This window comes from Hevea brasiliensis, chromosome 11 (assembly GCF_030052815.1).
Source record: "Hevea brasiliensis isolate MT/VB/25A 57/8 chromosome 11, ASM3005281v1, whole genome shotgun sequence".
Classification (NCBI taxonomy): domain Eukaryota; kingdom Viridiplantae; phylum Streptophyta; class Magnoliopsida; order Malpighiales; family Euphorbiaceae; genus Hevea; species Hevea brasiliensis.
The window spans coordinates 98,101,004-98,120,182 of NC_079503.1; the positions used below are offsets into that span (position 1 = coordinate 98,101,004).

A 19,179-nucleotide genomic window follows, 5' to 3' on the forward strand; every position below is an offset into this window, starting at 1 on the left:
TGTATACAAAAAGAATTTTTTCACAAAAAAGAATGAACTAACGGGATTAGAAATATGGACAAAAAAAAAATTATAAATATCAAAAGATTTTGCTAGCGAATTCATCTACTTCGACTCCATCTATACGAGAAGATGAAGATTTTTGGGCAAGATCTCTAAGCTCTGATAAGCTTCTTCCAAGCTGTAAAGCCATCTTCATTTCAAACGTTTGTCCATCTTCTCTTCTGTCAAAATCTGTTTCTTCTAATGAAGACTCGATTGATTCCTCCATAAGTGAGAAGAATCCAGCGCAGTTTCTATACATTTCAACCACCATACCAACCTGGCCAGCATGCTCAAACGTATTAACTGTGGTAGCTAATGCACCTGCAGCCACTGCAACTATTGCCGCCCAAGAACCGTTACCCACAAATGCAGACCCAGCAGCTGCAATGCCTGTGAGCAATGGACCTGAGATGGCTAAAATCTTGTTTATCTTCAATACCAAATTTCCTAGCCTCATACAATCTTCCGTATCTTTTCCTTTTATCACTTCAATAACCTCCCTCATCTCCATTTCCAGCTCCTCACTCCACCTATTCTTTCCAGGTCTTTTGCTTTTTCTTTGGAAGTCATGAGGTTTGGGCCACCAAAGTGCAGGCTCAAATTTTGCAGGAAACTTCTCAATCATTTTCCCCAGCAAAGGAAGGGGGTAAGCTTTGTCAAGAGCCAATACCTTGTCCATTGCATTCCTCACGTCCAACTCAGTAGGATCATGAAGAGCAAGGATAGTTTGTATTTGTCTCTGAAGCTGCCTAAACAATTTTGTAGCATTACGTTGCTCTTCTGCAAGCTGTGAGGGCTGTATTTTGTTCATTATAAATAACATCCCTGTAGCTGCAGTAAACAAGAGTGTTGACGATAGCTTCAAAGCCAAAAGAGGAGCTCCTGCCCCACCAGTTGCTGCAATACCAGCCATGGTTGTAGCTGTGAGAGTGATCATGTTAATGGAATTCAAAAGAAGTTTGTTCCAATTGTCACGTTGCTCACCCATATTCTGATGCATCTCCACTCTATCAGCTACAGCCTCTAAGATCGCATAAAGCTTGGCTGTTGCTTTAGATGTTGAGGAATTGACAGAAGGTTCCTTATCTATTCTGGGAAGGGTCACAGTACTTTTCTCTATAGGGATTGTGTTTGTGTACCCATTTCTTAAAATCAGATCCTCAACCAAGTTTGTTGATGGTGTTTTTGGAACTGGGAAACGGATTCTTGGAAGCTTAGGGACAGAAATTGCAGCATTTATTCTTTTTGATGAAGATACAATCGAGGAGGAGGAGGAGAGGAGACTTGAAGCTTGCAAAGAAGCCATACATACGATGAATATGGAGCGTAAATTCTTTAGTTATCTCCCTGGTTTCTTTCTTTGATGTTCTGGTTAGATGATGAACTGATGATGGATGAAAATGGAGAGAACCCAAGAACCTATTTATATCATGGGATAGTATATCGAACATAACTGAAGAGAAACGGTCATGGTTGGAAATATGGACTGCCCGATTGAGTTGACTGGACTCATTCCTTCATAATTTTCCAGTTCAAAATTATATATTCTCCCAAGAAAGCTAAGGCTTGGGAGCCATGGATGACAGAGTAAAACTTATTAATTATACGCTGCTACACTCTAGCTATTAATATTAAAATAACTTCTACATCTGATTAATTATAACAATGCCATTGACTTCAGAGAAACTATATACATATATCAAATACCTTCAAAGTTACATGTCCTCTCCCACTTCATATATAGTTCTTTCCCTTCCAATATAGATGGAGGAGGTCTCCTCACGGCAGCCCTATGGATTAAACTGCATCAAATTAGAAATTTTGAATTTCTAGTCTAGACCCATATAAATTATTGATAATTATTTCTAAGTTTTTTAAGGTTTCGTATTTCATACTTTAATTTGCGTCAAAATAAATAATCAAAAAGATATTATTATAATTTTTATACCTTTTTCGGTTCTTGACTATGGAAACATTATTTCTTTATTATTTTTATATGGTATAATATTAAAATAATTTTTTTACTAAATGTTAGAATTTACAATAAAAATTTTATAATGACATTAATTTTGTTATTTATAAAACTAACATATAAGACAGGAATATGAATAATTATTGCTATATAGTATATAAAAAAGATATGGCAGCAATCTTTGTTATTATTAAAAATTTTATGCAACATTATTTTTTTTTACAATAATCACAATTTTTTTAATAAAATACCTACGAAGGTAATTTTATAGTAATAATATGCAATAATTTAGATATTACTGTAATAAATTTATGACAGTAAATTTTATATATTCGACAGTAAAAATTATTAATTAATGCTAAATCTAATAATTTTCTAGTGTTATATATATATATATATATATATATATATATATATATATATATATATATATATTAAAAGAGGAATTTTAGAATATTAAAATTATTAATGGTTATTTTTATATATATAATAAAAAAATCCTTCAATAAATGTGGCCGTGAAAATATTTGAACCAAGCTATAAGATTTAATTTTTTATCAATATTTAAATATGAAAGAAAATTATCATAAAAATTTAATTATAATTGCGAATGTGCATCTGTGTTATTCCCTTATTATCATTTTATAAACTTTTGAAAATTTATATGATGATTTTTTTTATAACTCAATCTCAGAATAATTCTAAAGATGATTCTAGCGGCTAAAGTTTATTAATATATAATAATTTTATTTTTAAATTAGGAGGTTATTAATTAAATGTCTTAATTACCTTTTCTTTCTTTCAGGGAAAAAGTATTTTTCATTAATTTAACTAAAAAATAATTTTCATTAATAAAAATTTCCTAAGACTCTAACATTAAAAAAATTCAAAAAAAAAATGTTGTAAAATAAGTAAATTTATTTTAATTCAACTAAATTTAATTTTGAGATTTTATAATATCGTTAAGCTAAAAATTAATGGTGAAAAATAAGTTTCATGTTTTTAGTGATCTTATATATATTGCCACTCGTAATTGTTCTTGAAAGAGAAATATATACTTAAAGAATTTTAGATTTTTTAATATTATTGTAATATTAATATTATGTTTAATCATGTTCTATTTTGCAAATTATATTAAGATTTATATTTCCTGTTTAATCATAATTACATATTGAGTTAGAGATCACTCATGGAAAAATATTATCAATAGAACATTAAATAACAAAATGGTGAACGATTTGTATAAAATTAATTGAGAGCAAGAACTATGCTTAGAATAAACAAGAAACGCTCTTCTGTGGGCATGAAGAATAAAGAGATTCCAGAGTATTAATAGAATACATTTCCCTCTCAGAAGATATATACAAAAAGAAGTTTTCATAAAAAAGAATGAACTAATTAGATTATAAACATGGACAAAAAAAATTATGAACATCAAAAGAGTTTGCTAGCGAATTCATCTACTTCGATTCCGTATATACGAGAAGATGAAGAATTTTGGGCAAGTTCTCTAAGCTCTGATAAGCTTCTTCCAAGCTGCAAAGCCACCTTCATTTCAAACATTTCTCCATCTTCTCCTCTCTCCAATTCTGTTTCCTCTAGTGCAGACTCAATTGATTCCTCCATAAGTGAGAAGAATCCAGCGCAGTTTCTATACATTTCAACCACCATACCAACCTGGCCAGCATGCTCAAACGTATTAACTGTGGTAGCTAATGCACCTGCAGCCACTGCAACTATTGCCGCCCAAGAACCGTTACCCACAAATGCAGACCCAGCAGCTGCAATGCCTGTGAGCAATGGACCTGAGATGGCTAAAATCTTGTTTATCTTCAGTGCCAAGTTTCCTAGCCTCATATAATCTTCTGTATCTTTTCCTTTTATCACTTCAATAACCTCCCTCATCTCCGCTTCCAGCTCCTCACTCCATTCATTCTTTCCAGGTCTTTTGCTTTTTCTATGGAAGTCATGAGATTTGGGCCACCAAACAGCAGGCTCAAATTTTGCAGGAAACTTTTCCATCATTTTCCCCAGCAAAGGAAGTGGGTAAGCTTTGTCAAGAGCCAATACATTGTCCATTGCATCCTTCACGTCCAACTCAGCAGGATCATAAAGAGCAAGTGTCGTTTGTATTTGGCTCTGAAGCTGCCTAAACAATTTTGTAGCATTACGTTGCTCTTCTGCAAGCTGTGAGGGCTGTATTTTGTTCATTATAAATAACATGCCTGTGGCTGCAGTGAAAAAGAGTGTTGACGACAGCCTCAATGCCAAAAGAGGAGCTCCTGCCCCACCAGTTGCTGCAACACCAGCCATGGTTGTAGCTGTGAGAGTGATCATGTTAATGGAGTTCAAAAGAAGTTTATTCCAATTGTCACGTTGCTCGCCAACGTTTTTATGCATCTCAGCCCTATCAGCAACAGTCTCTAAGATGGCATAAAGCTGGGAAATTTCCTTAGCAGAAGCAGCAGTGGAATTGATGAAAGGTTCATCTATTGTTGTGGTAGCGGCATTCTTTTCTAATGGGACGGTGTTTGAGAAGGAACCTCTTAAAATCATTTCCTTAATCGAATTTCTAGGTAGTGGGAAACGGATCTTAGGAAGTTTAGGGACAGAAATAGCAGCATTGATTCTTTTTGAAGAAGTACTACTTGATGAGGAAGAGAATAGAAGACCTGAAGTTTGTAGGGAAGCCATGAATGGTTTTCTTTTAGTTTTCTTGTTTGCTTTAATTTTATTCTGTACGTAGCTGATAATGGAGGTGGAGAGACACAAAGGGAACCTATTTATAACTCATAGCATGGGATAGTTTCGTACTACCAAATATATAAGCGAAGAGAAGAGAAGGGGGTTGAAAATTTGAAAATATGGGCTGCTTGATCAAGCTGACTAATGACTATGCCCATTTGACTGGACTCGTTCCTTCCTCATTTTCATGTTAAATCAGTTTCAGGGTATAATTTTTCAAAAGCTTGGGTTCGATTGGATTGTATTATATATTTTTTTTAAGTAGAGAAATTTTATTATAGAAAGAAGTCAGGAAAAATTTAGTATATAATACTAATTTAAACCCTGCCTAATACATCTCCCTAATAAATTGTATGATATGTTAATTAATAGAATTTTCTTTAATCTAATTAATCACAAATTAAATATTATTTCATCAAATATTTTATATTTTCAATCATAAACTATAAAATAAATAAAATTCATACATAATGAATTAGGTCATCATGCATAATCATCTCCCATTTCATTGCTGTTTCCTATCGATCCCCACAGGGGTTAAGTTGAGATGGTCTTAACCCTTACGGCTGCCTTGCGTTGGATAAAACTATAGAATTTTGCAATTTTTTGAATTCCTAGTACGTACGTAGTCTATGGCTTCTTTATCAAGAAATCAAAGCTTCTTTGTTTTTATTAGATAATTATTTTTAGAGATAGAATACACGCTCACATATAAGTTAATGGCGGGAATGGACTATTATTAAAACCATGACAATTTTAATAGTCATAATTTCCATATAATCCACACTCACGCACACTCAACCTACTGGTAGATGGGTTTGTCTCGATTTTTTTATCACAGACTTATGCACATCGACTCTTTTCTTAGCTTTTTGCCTTTATTTTGTTAGAGATAATACACACATACACACAGGGTAGTGACAAAAATGAATCATTATTAACATTATGACAATTTTAACAGAATATTTATTCTTATATAACTCATACTCACGCACATTTCATAACCGATGTGAGATCCCTAAGAACTTTTTATTAAATAATTGAAAAGGTAAAATGTCAAATAGAAAAAATATACTTATTTAATTTTAATTTTTACCCACTTTCATTGCATTCTTGGCCATGAAACATTAATGTTAGTCTTGAAGCTATAACATGGGGTGTAAATTGAAGTAAATACCTTTTTCCTCTTTTCTTGTTTTTCTTCGCTTTGAATAGTTCAACAGACGAGTTAAAATTTATGCCCATTTGATATTGCTATTGCTAAATAATCAAATCCAAGATCTTAATTACTTCTATTTTTCTTTTTCTTGTTTAGTAGTAATTATTTTGCACAAGCAAAAATTCTTATCTACATTAAATCGATTTAAAATATAAAAATGTAAGATACATATATTTAATAAATAGTTCTTATCGTATGTCTTAAATTTGAATCAGATTAACAGGTCACACTAATTTTGGAGAATTCAATCCATGTATATATGATCAATGGCATGTTTGTAAATGCAATAGCTAACTCGTATGGTTTTTTTAATGGTATTAATTTTAATGTACTTAAGCTGATTTGAAAACAAAAATGAATAAAGGTTAAATAATATAAAAAAAAACAAAATTTTAAAAACTTTTTTCAATTATAAACTTATTTTTAGAAAAAAAATTATAAGATAATTTACTAATTTTACAAAATAAATTGTCAACACAATAAATTTCTAATATCTTTAAATTAAATTTATTATTGTTAATTCTAAATAAAATTAAGAAAAATAAATAATACAAAAACATGGGAGGAAATTTATTTTATTTTAATTTAACCTTTTTTCGCATTAAACATTTACTAAAGAAAAAAAAAATTAATGGTCCTCGAATCAATAATTTGATGGTTGAGCGCTTACTTTAAATAAAGCATATGAAGACCATAAGATGAATTTAATTTTTAAAATAAAAAAAGAAAAATTTTAAAAGTATTTAGGTTAATTTTAAGTGATAAATTATCAAATACATTAAGAATAATATTCTTATTTATATAAATTTAAATTTTATTTTTTATAATTTATTAAAAAATTATATATATATATAAATATAAAAAGTATTAAAATTTATTTCTGATGCGACCCATTAGTCATCACAATAAGCCATATCCAAAACGAAGTGAAGAAAGAAATGTGCATTGTTCTATTATTAAAAAAAATAATAAATATAGTTTAATTAAATTTTATTTTTTGTTAATTAATTCTAAAAAATTTTGATTTTCTCTTATTAATTTAATTATCTATAATTTGGTAAATAAAACAATTAAATTTTTATTAATTAATAGATTAATTATAATTTATTTATAATTATTATTTTTATAATTTTATAATAATACTAACTTGTAATTATTTTTTTACTCACAATAAATCATATTATCATCTTTTATAAATAAAATTTATAAATATATTTTTATTAATAATTAATTAATTAATAATATATAATATATATTATATTTTTTGCTTAATTCAATTATAATAGATAATTAACTAAATGTTTTTAATTTTGATTAATTTTAATGTGATTTAATTTGATTAATTTTTTAAATTAATTAAAATTTTAATTAATTAAAATTTTAATTTAATTTGATTATTCAGATGCTGACCCTTATGTGAGTATCCTAGGATTTTGACCCATTGACTTTTCCGCCGCCACGGAGACGGGGGATGCACACATCGACTTGCAATTTCTACGTCTTTGCAACGCAAGACGGACATTTTAGAGCCAGAGATAGATAACAAAGATAAATTTATTAGCTTGCCAAGAGAAATCGAGTAGAAAGTGGTCCAAGCAGTAATAAATCACTCTTTCCCTCAGAACCTACATGGAATTAGTGGCAAAGAAGGGACTACAACAATATTTTGTATAGCTTCAGCATCATCCTTTGAGAACTAAGGTCCCTCCATTTATTCTCTCACTTTGTGTTTTCTTGATTATTTCAGCTCTATTTTTGATGGGTGGTCTTGATTGAGGTTAGGAAGCAATCAAATTTTCTATCTTTTTAATTTTCCGAAGTGGAAGATTGAACTCAACTACCCAGATAGGGGTTAACATGGAGTTTAGACTGTTCTTGTTCCTGAATATTGTGCTCTTTGATTGATCGATTTTGAAACGATTTCCCTTGTAATGCAGGACAATTACAGCCGGGGTGCTGTCAGTCATCAGTGTCCATTGACATTGTAGAACAGAAATCTCTGGCATACAGAGACCTCAATTCAGACGGCTTCTTCTCAAATCAATTAAAGAATCAATAAATTACAAAGGTTGAGATTCGGTGGCATATTTGCATATTCTGTTCAACGAGATTCCTTTATGGTAGTACGGTATACTTAGTTGAAAACTGATATTCTGTTCAACGAGATTCCTTTATGTTAGTACGGTGTAGTTAGTTGAAAACTGATGTGATGTCATAAAAATAGTGAATTTTTGTTGAACATTCATTATTACTTGGTGAAGGTATTACTAGAAAGGAAGAGAAGTTGTATTGAATCCATCAACAATGCTAAGAAGTTCTGATATGTTTGTGGCTGTTCACCACAAATTTGCCTTCCTCTACTCTGTATAATAGAGTATAAACATTGTTTTTTTATCATAGGGAAACTTCGGCTATCATTTTAAAATTTTATGGAATTTACTTTAAGTTTACCTGGGTTAGTAAGAATTCAATGAAGTCTAGCAAAAGGGGTCATTGTAGTGGCTGAAGTATAGTTTATTTGGTAAATGATCTAAGGTCTACTCTAAGCTCCATTAGTTGAAATGTTATATTATCCTAATTGGTGTACAGTAACGAGCTCTCGAAGTATGCAATTGTCATAAGGTCTATCTGTAAGGTATGAAATTTATAGAATTTGAAATAAGAGTTGACCATCATGTGTGAGTTGGAGATGTAAGAAATATTGTTTGGGTCACCCTTATGGGTCAACCCGAATATGTTAGACTTAAAACCAGAACTAAGAACAATCACATGAAAAGTCATGTACATTGCCAAAAGGTGATAAAATCTAAGAGTCATGTATATTAGTTAAAAGATGTAACTACATGAAGAGATGCTACTCTTCTTAATAGTTATATACATGTTATGCAATTATTAGCCAAAAGGTGACAGGACTTATAAATAACTAAGTTTTGTCTTTATTAATGAGGCAAGAAAAACACACATTGTGCAAGTGATTTCTATATTGACATTACTCGACTTTTTAGAAGACTCTCTTTTTGATTCATTTGTAGAGTAATTGGTTTCTGCAAATATAGTGCATATCTAGACTGTGAATAATCTATATAGTTTATATTATTCATATAATTATATAGTAGACTAGTGAAACAATTATGATGGAGATTTTATGGTTGTATGAATATGGATTGAAATTTATATATTTGAATCCATATGTTGGGTCTTCAATATTTTTTCTTCGGTTGGGAAACACATCTATCCTCTTGGGGGAGTGGTTGACATGTCCAACCTCTATCCCAAGCATCATCAAGGGATTATTGTTTAGTGTGTAAGTAATAAGAGCTGGAAAAATCTTTTTTCACTACTGGAAACTCATATTTTATTAAGTACCAAAACCACCAATTTATACAGCATAATGTTGAAACTAAAATGCACAAAAATCTGCTACATATCAGCCTAATCTCAACTAATATTTGACTGGTTTATTTTCCTAAAGAATAGCAAAACATAAACTGAATTTGTTGACAGATTCAAAGACATGATACTTAACACTCCTCCTTGGCTTTGGAGCTGCATACACCAAGCTTTTGTCTTAAGAATTCATATCTAGCTTTAGGCAGAGCTTTAGTTAAAACATCAGCACATTGATTTTCTGTCCTGCAATGGAGCAACTGCACTTCTCCTTCTTTCTGTACATCTCTTAGAAAATAAAATTTTATTTTGAAATGTTTTGTTTTGCCATGAAACACCGGATTATTAGCTATCGAAATTGCAGCTTGGTTATCCACAAATATCTGTGTGCTTTCTTCTTGCTTCATATGCAAATCTGTAAGAAGTTTTCTATTTCAAAGTGCTTGATTCATAGCAGCAGAATAAATGCCACATATTCTCGCTTCACTGTGGGTTGTGCTATGACTTCTTGTTTCTTCGAACACCAAGAAAAATTCCGTAACCAAAGCTAAAACAATAACTGAGGTGCTTCGCATATCGTCAATGCATCCAAATTTCAATCACTATCTGAATAACCATGAAAACTGAAATTTTCTACTTGGTTGAACTTTATTCCGTAATCAATCGTGCCTTTAACATATGTGAGAATCCTCTTCACGCTTGAAAATGAATTTTACTAGCACAAAGTGCATATACCGATAGCAAACTTCGTGCATACATGATATCCGCCTAGTTGCAGTCAAGTACATTAAGCAGCCTATTAAGCTCCTATACATCCTTTCATCAACTTTTTCAGCTCCATCTTCTTGACAAAACTTCTCCTTTTGATTCATTGGAGTTGCAGTTGACTTGCACTCCTCCATATTAAATTTTTTGAGGACTTCTTTTGCATATTTCTGCTGGCACACAAAAATTTTATTTTGCTTTTGTTGTACCTGCATACCAAGAAAGAATGTCATATTGCCAAGATCTGTCATCTCAAAGACATCTTTCATTTCTTCTTTAAACTTGTCAATCAGCTCCTTTCTACTTCCTGTTACAAGCAAGTCATCAACATAAAGAGACACCACAAGTATTTCATCATAAACATTCTTGATATACAAAGTAGATTCACTTAGACATTTTTCAAAGCCTAAGTTCTCCAAGTGTGCATCAATTCTGCTGTACCATGACCTTGGCGCCTGCTTTAGGCCATAGAGAGCCTTCTTCAACTGATATACCTTCTCTTCTTGTCCTTGAACAACGAAACCTTGTGGTTGCTCCACAAATATTTCTTCCTCCAAATGCCCATTTAAGAAAGCTAATTTGACATCGAGTTGGTGTACAACCCAACCCTTTTGTGCGGCAACAGTTAGCAACATTCTTATGGTATCCATCCTAGCAACTGGAGCGAAAGTTTCAGAAAAATCTACCCTAAACATTTGAGCATACCCTTTGACTACAAGCCTTGCCTTATACTTATTTACAGAACCATCAGAATTGAGCTTGGTCCTATAAACCCATTTAACTCCTATAGCTTTCTTATCTTTCGGTCTATCCACCAGTTCCCACGTTTGGTTTTTTCGATCATGTTAAGCTCCTCCTTCATTGCAGCTACCCATTTTTGATCTGTTGCTACATCTTCATATCCTGCAGGCTCCATCACAGCAACATTACATTGTTGATAAATGTCAGAGAGTGTTCGGGTCCCTCTAACAGGTTCATCATCGACATCATTGTTCTCCACATAAGGCCCAGTCTGCTGGTCTATCTCCCAGTTCCGGCTGTCTGACTCATGAAATTGGACATCTCTGCTGATAATAACTTTGTTGTTTTCTGGTAAGTAGATTCTGTAGGCTTTTGAGCTTGAGCTGTAGCCTACAAAAATTCCAGGTTCTGCCTTCTTGTCTAATTTGTCTCTCTTAACCTGATGAATGTAAGAGAAACACAAGCAACCAAAAGTTTTTAGATTAACAAATTCTAGTTTGTAGCCATACCAAGCTTCAAATGGAGTTCGTTTGTGTAAAGCTTTTGTTGGAAGTCTGTTTAGTAGATAAACTGATGTATTTGCTGCCTCGGCCCAAAATTTTTATGGTAACTCTTTGTCATGAAGTAAGCACATTGCCATCTCCATAATTGTCCTATTTTTTCTCTCTGCAATACCGTTTTGTTGTGGCGTGTAAGGTGCTGTCAACTGATGATCAATGCCTGCATCTTGACAAAATTTGTTAAATTTTTTGGAGCTATATTCAGCTCCATTGTCTGATCTGATCACCTATATCTTGTAGCCACTTTGAGTTTCCACAAAGGCTTTGAACTTCCAAAAAATGTCAGCAACTTCAGATTTAAGCTTCATAAAATAGATCCAACAGAATCTTGAGTGATCATCAATGAAAACAATATAATACTTATTACCATTCAAAGATGATGTCCTCATGGTCCCTGCTACATCTGTGTGTATTAATTGTAGTTTTTGAACTGCCCTCCAAGCTTTATTTTGTGGAAAAGGAAGCCTTGTTTGCTTCCCATATTTGCAAGCTGCACATGTAGAAAGCTCCTTTCCCAACTGAGGCAAGCCCTTCACAAGGTTGTTTTTTTCCATATAAAGTACAGCTGCATGATGGAAGTGCCCAATCTCCTGTGCCAAAGCATAGTATTATTGTCTTCTTCATGTATAACTGGTTGTGCTTCTTGCATTAGATCTAAGGCAAAACTTTTGTCTTTCATTTGAATGTTGAACACAACTCTGCCTTCGGCATCTTTAATAATGCAACTTTTATCTTCAAACAGCACCTTATATCCTTTTTCCAACAACTGAGCAACACTCAAAAGATTTTGATTAATTTCAGGAACATATAAAACATCTGAAATTAATTTCAAACCTGTGTGACTTTCAACAGCTACTGTTCCTTTGCCTTTTACAGCAATATATGCTCCATTCCCAATTCTGACTCTGGAGATAGCAGTATTATGAAGCTCTCTAAAGAGTTCACGATCATATGTCATGTGGTTGGTACAACCACTATCCACAAGCCAACTTTCGGTTGAGCTACTAGTGGTAAGGCATGATATTACAAACATCTTCTCTTCTTCATGTTGATTCTGAACAGCCTTGGCTTCTTCATGTTGCTGTTGAGCCTTGCATACTTTTTCCATATGTCCTAACTGACCACACTTATTGCATTTAACATCAGGCCTCCACCAACATCTTCTTTGTGGATGATTATCCTTTTTGCAATAAGGACAAGATGGAAAAACTTGAGTGTTACTTTTGTTGTTATTGTTGTTGTTAGCAGAACCTCCAGGCTTGCTGTTTCTTTTCTTGTTCTTGCTACCATTGTAGTTTTGTGATTTGGCTTGCAAAGCACCCTCTACAGTTCCTTCTTGCCTCATGAACCTCCTCTGTTCCTGCGCCTGTAATGCATTCAACAATTCTGCCAAGGTGATGCTTGACAGATCTTTTGAGTTTTCCAAAGATGATATTGTAGTTTCAAACTTTTCAGGAATCGTGACTAAGATTTTTTGCACAATTCTAGAATCAGAAAAGTCAGTACCCAGTAGTCTTACCCTGTTAACTATGCTGAGTAGTCTGTCTGAATATTCTTTGATTGTTTCTGATTCTTTCATCTTTTGCAACTCAAATTCTCTAATCAAATTCAACACTTGCATGCCTCTAATCCTCTCGTCACCTTCATATTCTTGCTTCAAGAAATCCCATATTTCTTTGGCTGTTTTGAGAGTCATTATTCTATTGAAAATTGTCGAAGAGACTGCTGCAAACAAGCTTGCTCTTGCCTTTGATTTTCTTTGCCTCTTTTCTTTATGACTTTTGATTTGTGCAACGGTTGGATTGTTCGGCAAAGGAGGAATTTCATACTCCTGTTCTACAGCTTCCCACACATCAATAGCATCAAGATAGGCTTCCATTCTAATAGCCCATACTTGATAATTTGTACCATCAAACACTGGGGGAGCAAGTGCAGTGAATGAAGTTTCTGAATTCATCTTCAATGGGTTATAGTTTTGTGTTTGTGCAGGAGGAATGTTTATGGGTTGTGTTTTTGGTCCCTCAAGATGTAGCTCTGATACCAATTTGTAAGTAATAAGAGCTGGAAAAATCTTTTTTCACTACTGGAAACTCATATTTTATTAAGTACCAAAACCACCAATTTATACAGCATAATGTTGAAACTAAAATGCAGAAAAATCTGCTACATATCAGCCTAATCTCAACTAATATTTGACTGGTTTATTTTCCTAAAGAATAGCAAAACATAAACTTAATTTGTTGACAGATTCAAAGACATGATACTTAACATAGTGCAAGTACAACTGCAGTCGTTGCAGTTGTAGAAGTCTTGGGTTTACAACCACAAGAATGTAGCTCTGAAAAAAGCAAAGCATAAAAAGCATTGGTATGGCTAGACCTGCCAAGATTTCATGTCCTCAACATGGTTTTAGGTGCTTATTTGTCTATGGTCTATGCCCTTTTGTGAACTACGTGGAATAAAAAAAAATGATACTCTAGCTGCCTATGGAATTTGCTTCACTGTTGGATCTTCATATGTAGCCATGCTTACATGGCAAATCTAATATGCTGATTTACAGGTGTGCATTTTATGTTGAACCTTTCCTAACATGGCTAAATCAGCTTTTTGGGTTTGCATATCTTGAACCATTTGGTCATTTCCTACATATAATACTGGATAAAATGTTCGAAGGGAAGAAGGATACCAAAACAGTTGCCAAGATTGTATGCTACTACAAGCGTCACTTCTCTGAACTGTAAAATTCCCCGTTCTTAGTTCTCTTATTCCATGTTGGCAATGACAATGATTAGTAATCTGTTTAAATTTTCCAATCTAATGATGAATTTTGTTGTCAAATACATTCAACCTAAAATGCTTTGTATGAATGCCAATCAATAGGTTACATCATTCCTCTGCCTAGATGAAGTTTGCTTGTTACAAAATAATGAAATAAAATTCAGGCAGTGCTGGAGCGGTTGGCACTTTCTCCTTGGAGCAACATGCTTTTCATGATTTACTACTGTGTGATCGTTGAAAGTAAGTTCATACAAGCTCTGCTCAATGAAGCCTTGATTGATCTGACGGGGGGTTTGATTCTAAGAATGAAAACACTTAAAATAAAGGTGCAAGTACGTTGTTAGGCAAAAGGTTAGGTGCTTTAGCAAAAGCAAAAGGTTCAAAATATAAATTTGTTCCTTGAACGATTCTTTAAATCTGATCCTTTAGATTCTACATGAAATTTTATCATTTTACAAAGTCTAAGATTTGCCATATTATCAGACAAAGTCAGCATACAGAGACAGGCTAGGCGTGAATTTAGCCATCACCTAAGAATTAGTACTTTTTGTTACAGACAAGAAAGTTACTGCTGCAACAGTCATGTGACATGTAGAAAGACCCTGGATGCATATAAAAACTTTAAAAAAATAAAAAAGAATACCCAACAATGCAGTTCACGTCATGGACGCTCTGTGCCTGATACGATTGTGGTAATTTTATTACATGAAATATTAAACTATTCACTGTAATAAAACCTCAATCATTCAAACCGCAGTTCTGTCCGGTTGTGTGGTGGCTATGTCAACAGTATGTGCCACTGCAGTTCTGTGATCATTTTCCAGTGTCGTTGCATGTGGCTGGTATATACTCTTGTCTCCCTTTAATTCTGCTTCCTCCCGTATGTACTGCACTTAGATTTCTATTTTAACTTTCTCTTCATAAACTATAAAAAAAATGGAATGTATTTCTGCAGGGGAGTATTTCTAAATCAGCGAGCAATGTCTATGGTATTGACGAAAGGTTAGACATGTTGAAGGATGTCAACAGTATGTCTAAAGTAATGAGTCCCCTATGCCATTATGTCTAAAGTAATGAGTCCCCTATGCCATTCACACAATATATGGCTCAAAAGGTTTCTTGGCTCAACAGGTTTTGTAACAATTTGAGTATGAATTCGGTTAATTGCATGTGAAAGGAAAAATGGTGTTGAGGCAGGTGATATGTGAATGAATTCAGAAATGTGAGATGTTGAACATTGAAATTGGACTTCATATTTCAAACCAGCATTAACATTTTGACCTCCTAAACACTAGCTAACTTCCAAAGTGCTTCTGCCTTGTGCGCGTAAAAATCATTGCTGCTTCTTTCAAATGGGGAATTGTTAACCTTGCTAATTAATTACGATTAACTATAGAAAAAAAATTTTCTTTTATTCAGCGTTTGCCAAACAAAGTGTTCAGACTCTAAAAATAAAATAAACATAAAAGACAGAAATTTTTTTTAATAGGTGCAAACCTTTTAAAATTCATTTAATGCATTTCAACAGTATGGAAAATTATAATTTTAATGATAATTTTCTATACTAGTAACATATAAAAATAAATGAAAATAATATATTAGGTGAACTTTAATAGGTGCAAAAAGTACAGTAATACATTAGATAATGGATGTAAAAAGTGCATTAAATGAAATATATATTTGCATTCCATATATCACCTAAGTTAATTACATCACCTAAGTTAGGTGAAATATATATTTACATCACCTAAGTTATTACATCATCATGATGAGCTCATATGTGACATCATAAATAATTTTAATTTTCCTACATAAATTGACCAAGTCAAAAATCATTATAAAGACAAAATAACACATAAAAATTAAAAGAAATTTACTTGTCTTCCTCCATCAAATCGGCAGCCCATATTTCTCTCTCTCACCACCATTATCTTTCCTCCATTAAAGCTTATGTTAAGCTTTAAAATCTCCATTTAATCCTACTTTGTCCCCAATTTGTCCCATTAAAACTTGTTAGACTAACTTGAGAAAGCATTTGAAGAAGAAAAGAGAAGGAAAAAGGAGTGAAATTGAAGAATTGGAATTCAAGTGGAGGTAAACAAATTACTTTGAAAATTTTGGTTTTTTAGTTGTGTTTGTAGCTCAATTAACCTAGAAATTTACTTAAAATTTAAAGAAGTAGATACTTTGATTTCATTAGTTTGCAAAATTGGGTAATTAGGGTTCTTGAATAATTTGAAAATTGGGGAAAAATTTGAGAATTAGTCAATTGATGTAATTAACCTTACTTGAGTTGAGAAATGGTCAATTGTGACTATTTGTGATGTGTGTGAATTGCTAGAACCAAGTTACAATTCGGATAGGTTAGTGTTCAGATTCTGGCAGCTTGACCTAGGTCCCATTCAGGGACCAAAACTGAAAATTTACCAATCCAATTGGTGTGAGGCCAATTGGGAATGAAAATAGACACATAATGGATTGAATTTCTTTTGCAAAGTGCATGAAATGAATTGTGATTTATTTATATTGCAAAATGATGATTGGAATGTATATTATGCTATTGACTTAAATTATTGAAAATTTAATTGTATGTGTTTTAATTGTCAGTCAATGTTTGGAAATTTATTGAGATAATTTTGAAACCACAGTGTCATGACCATATATTTGAATGCCTCACTAGCATGACTAGTGGGAGGAATTAGTTTTAAATTTTGATTTCCTCTCTAGCTGAAGTATTGAGGTGTGTGCCAGTAGAGGAAGAAATTAAATGGGTATCCATAGATTGAGCTAGCTAGCCTTGAGATTCCTCATAAGTCTCTGGCTATTGAGATGAACATTGTTCTGATGGCATGATATAACTGTATGTTTTTATAAAATCTGTTTTGAGATTTCCTAAATGAGATTGTTTGGATTAAAAATTTATAAATTATGTTTTGTATCTGTTTTTCATTTTCAGTACCAAATTTGAATAAATGTGATTTGATTTATGTATTAAATATTATTTTAGTATGTTATGCACCACTGAGTCATAGTACTCAGCGATGGTTGTTCATTGCTATCACTGGTAGAGAGACTGGTAAAGCAGCTGAGTGAGCTGCTAAGGAGTACTGAGCTACTTTTGGATATTTTATCGGGTATAATTTTATACCCTTGTTGTATATATTCCTTTTAATGTAAATAACTGTATGTACCTTTGTAAATAGGTCTTGGGTAGATTGTACAGATTTTGTAATAATATTATTTTGGACTTCCTGATATAACTTTCGGACTGATGAATGTAAATTAAATTTTTTTTAATGCAATGAGTATGACATTAATTATTACTAATTTTGGAAATAATTGAATTGAAATTTTGAGTTGTGAACTATTTATTTGAAATGTGGAGTTTGGGGAAAATTTGTGTTGATTGAGTTGAAATGGTGGTTGATTTTGGTTGAAGTGTTATATTGGAAGTGTTTTCAACAGGTAAAATTTTTCGGTTTTCTCAAATACAGTCGGAACTCTGCCGAAATTTTCCTAAAATTTGCGGAAAAATGGAAATGGACAGAAATTTTACATGACTTTTAAACCTTAATTAAATGTTTTAAATTCCTACAAAAAATGCTCACCACTTCCAAAAAGTAAGAAAATGATTTTAAAATCATTAAATGTTTTAATGTTTTAATTAAATGTTTTAATGGGTTATCGGTAGGCAAAGTACGATAATTCATTACGTATACTACGGGATCATGTTATGCCTTACAAAGGGGTAAGGTGTAACACCCTAGGCAAATCCCACATCGGCAAAACAAGAGAGAGATGCTGGGTTTATAAATTGACGGTTCGTAACCCCTAGTGACGCGTTTTAAAACCGTGAGGGCTTCGGCCCAGAGCGGACAATATCACTAGTGGGCCGGGCCATTACATTTGTGGTATCAGAGTCGCTCCGCGTGCAACCTTGGGCGATGGTGGGGCAAACCTCAGCGAGGACGCTGAGTCCCATAAGGGGGGTGGATTGTAACACCCTAGGCAAATCCCACATCGGCAAAACATGGTAGATGGTCTTGGGTTCAAAAAGTAATGATATATAAAATAGGAGAACTAATCACCAGAGGCGCCTTTTGGTGGAATGGCTTGGAGAGTTGGAAGAACTTCAAGGTTAAGCGTGCTAGCTTGAGAGAAATCCTAGGATGCGTGACCTCTTGGGAAGTTCTCCATTCCAGCTATGGGACAAAACCATGAGGCTTATGGCCAGAGCGGACAATATCACTAGTGGGCCGGGCCGTTACATTTGTGGTATCAGAGCTACTCCGCGTGCAACCTTGGGCGATGGTGGGGCAAACCTCAGCGAGGACGCTGAGTCCCATAAGGGGGGTGGATTGTAACCTCCTAGGCAAATCCCACATCGGGGAGAGATGCTGGGTTTATAAGTTAGCGGTTCGTAACCCCTAGTGACGCGTTTTAAAACCGTGAGGCTTATGGCCAAAGCGGACAATTTCTCTAGTGGTTGGAGCCCGATCATTACGTGGCACCGTTTTAGTCCCTTTTAAAATTTCTTAGCATTAAGTTTGTTATTAAATGAAATTTTAAATCAATATTTTAACAATTATTTTACATGTGATTTTCTAGAATTTTATTTTATTATTGAATTTTATTTCGATTTTGATTAAATAATTGATTTTGTCAACTATCTCTGCATTAGACCCATTAGGATTTCGAGAACAAGCCTTTAATGTATTTATATTGATTGATATTTGACTATAAAATTTACCGATGTGTTACACTGAATTGATTTGAGATTGATTTGATTTTATTGACTCTCTGAAACTATTGAAATACACTATTGAAATTGCACTATCAGTTATTATTTGCTATCTAAAATTTTTTATTGATTTTGATTGATTTGTACAAATTGATTTTCTATTTTGAATTGGTACATGTCCGATGTCATTTTACATTATCCGCCCCGTGTGAACTATCACGGTATT

The 19,179-nt window shown here is 33.1% G+C and overlaps 2 protein-coding genes and 1 pseudogene across 2 annotated transcripts; 1 reads left to right on the top strand and 2 right to left on the bottom strand.

Moving 5' to 3' along the window:
* On the bottom strand, positions 1-1,410 carry LOC131170722 (probable F-box protein At4g22030). The gene has a single exon (XM_058130471.1). It carries the CDS (start codon positions 1,349-1,351, stop codon positions 80-82), a length of 1,272 nt encoding a protein of 423 aa, XP_057986454.1. The 5' UTR covers positions 1,352-1,410; the 3' UTR covers positions 1-79.
* Positions 1,411-3,332: 1,922 nt separating this feature from the next.
* On the bottom strand, positions 3,333-4,711 carry LOC131170723 (probable F-box protein At4g22030). The gene has a single exon (XM_058130473.1). It carries the CDS (start codon positions 4,709-4,711, stop codon positions 3,452-3,454), a length of 1,260 nt encoding a protein of 419 aa, XP_057986456.1. The 3' UTR covers positions 3,333-3,451.
* A 2,899-nt stretch (positions 4,712-7,610) lies between these two features.
* On the top strand, positions 7,611-15,219 carry LOC131170724 (peroxisomal membrane protein PMP22-like; annotated as a pseudogene).
* The last annotated feature ends 3,960 nt before the right edge of the window (positions 15,220-19,179 follow it).

What these genes read in the sequence shown, in the direction of transcription:
- LOC131170722 (XM_058130471.1), bottom strand. Translation starts at nt 1,351, where the DNA reads ATGGCTTCTTTGCAAGCTTCAAGTCTCCTCTCCTCCTCCTCCTCGATT.
- LOC131170723 (XM_058130473.1), bottom strand. Translation starts at nt 4,711, where the DNA reads ATGGCTTCCCTACAAACTTCAGGTCTTCTATTCTCTTCCTCATCAAGT.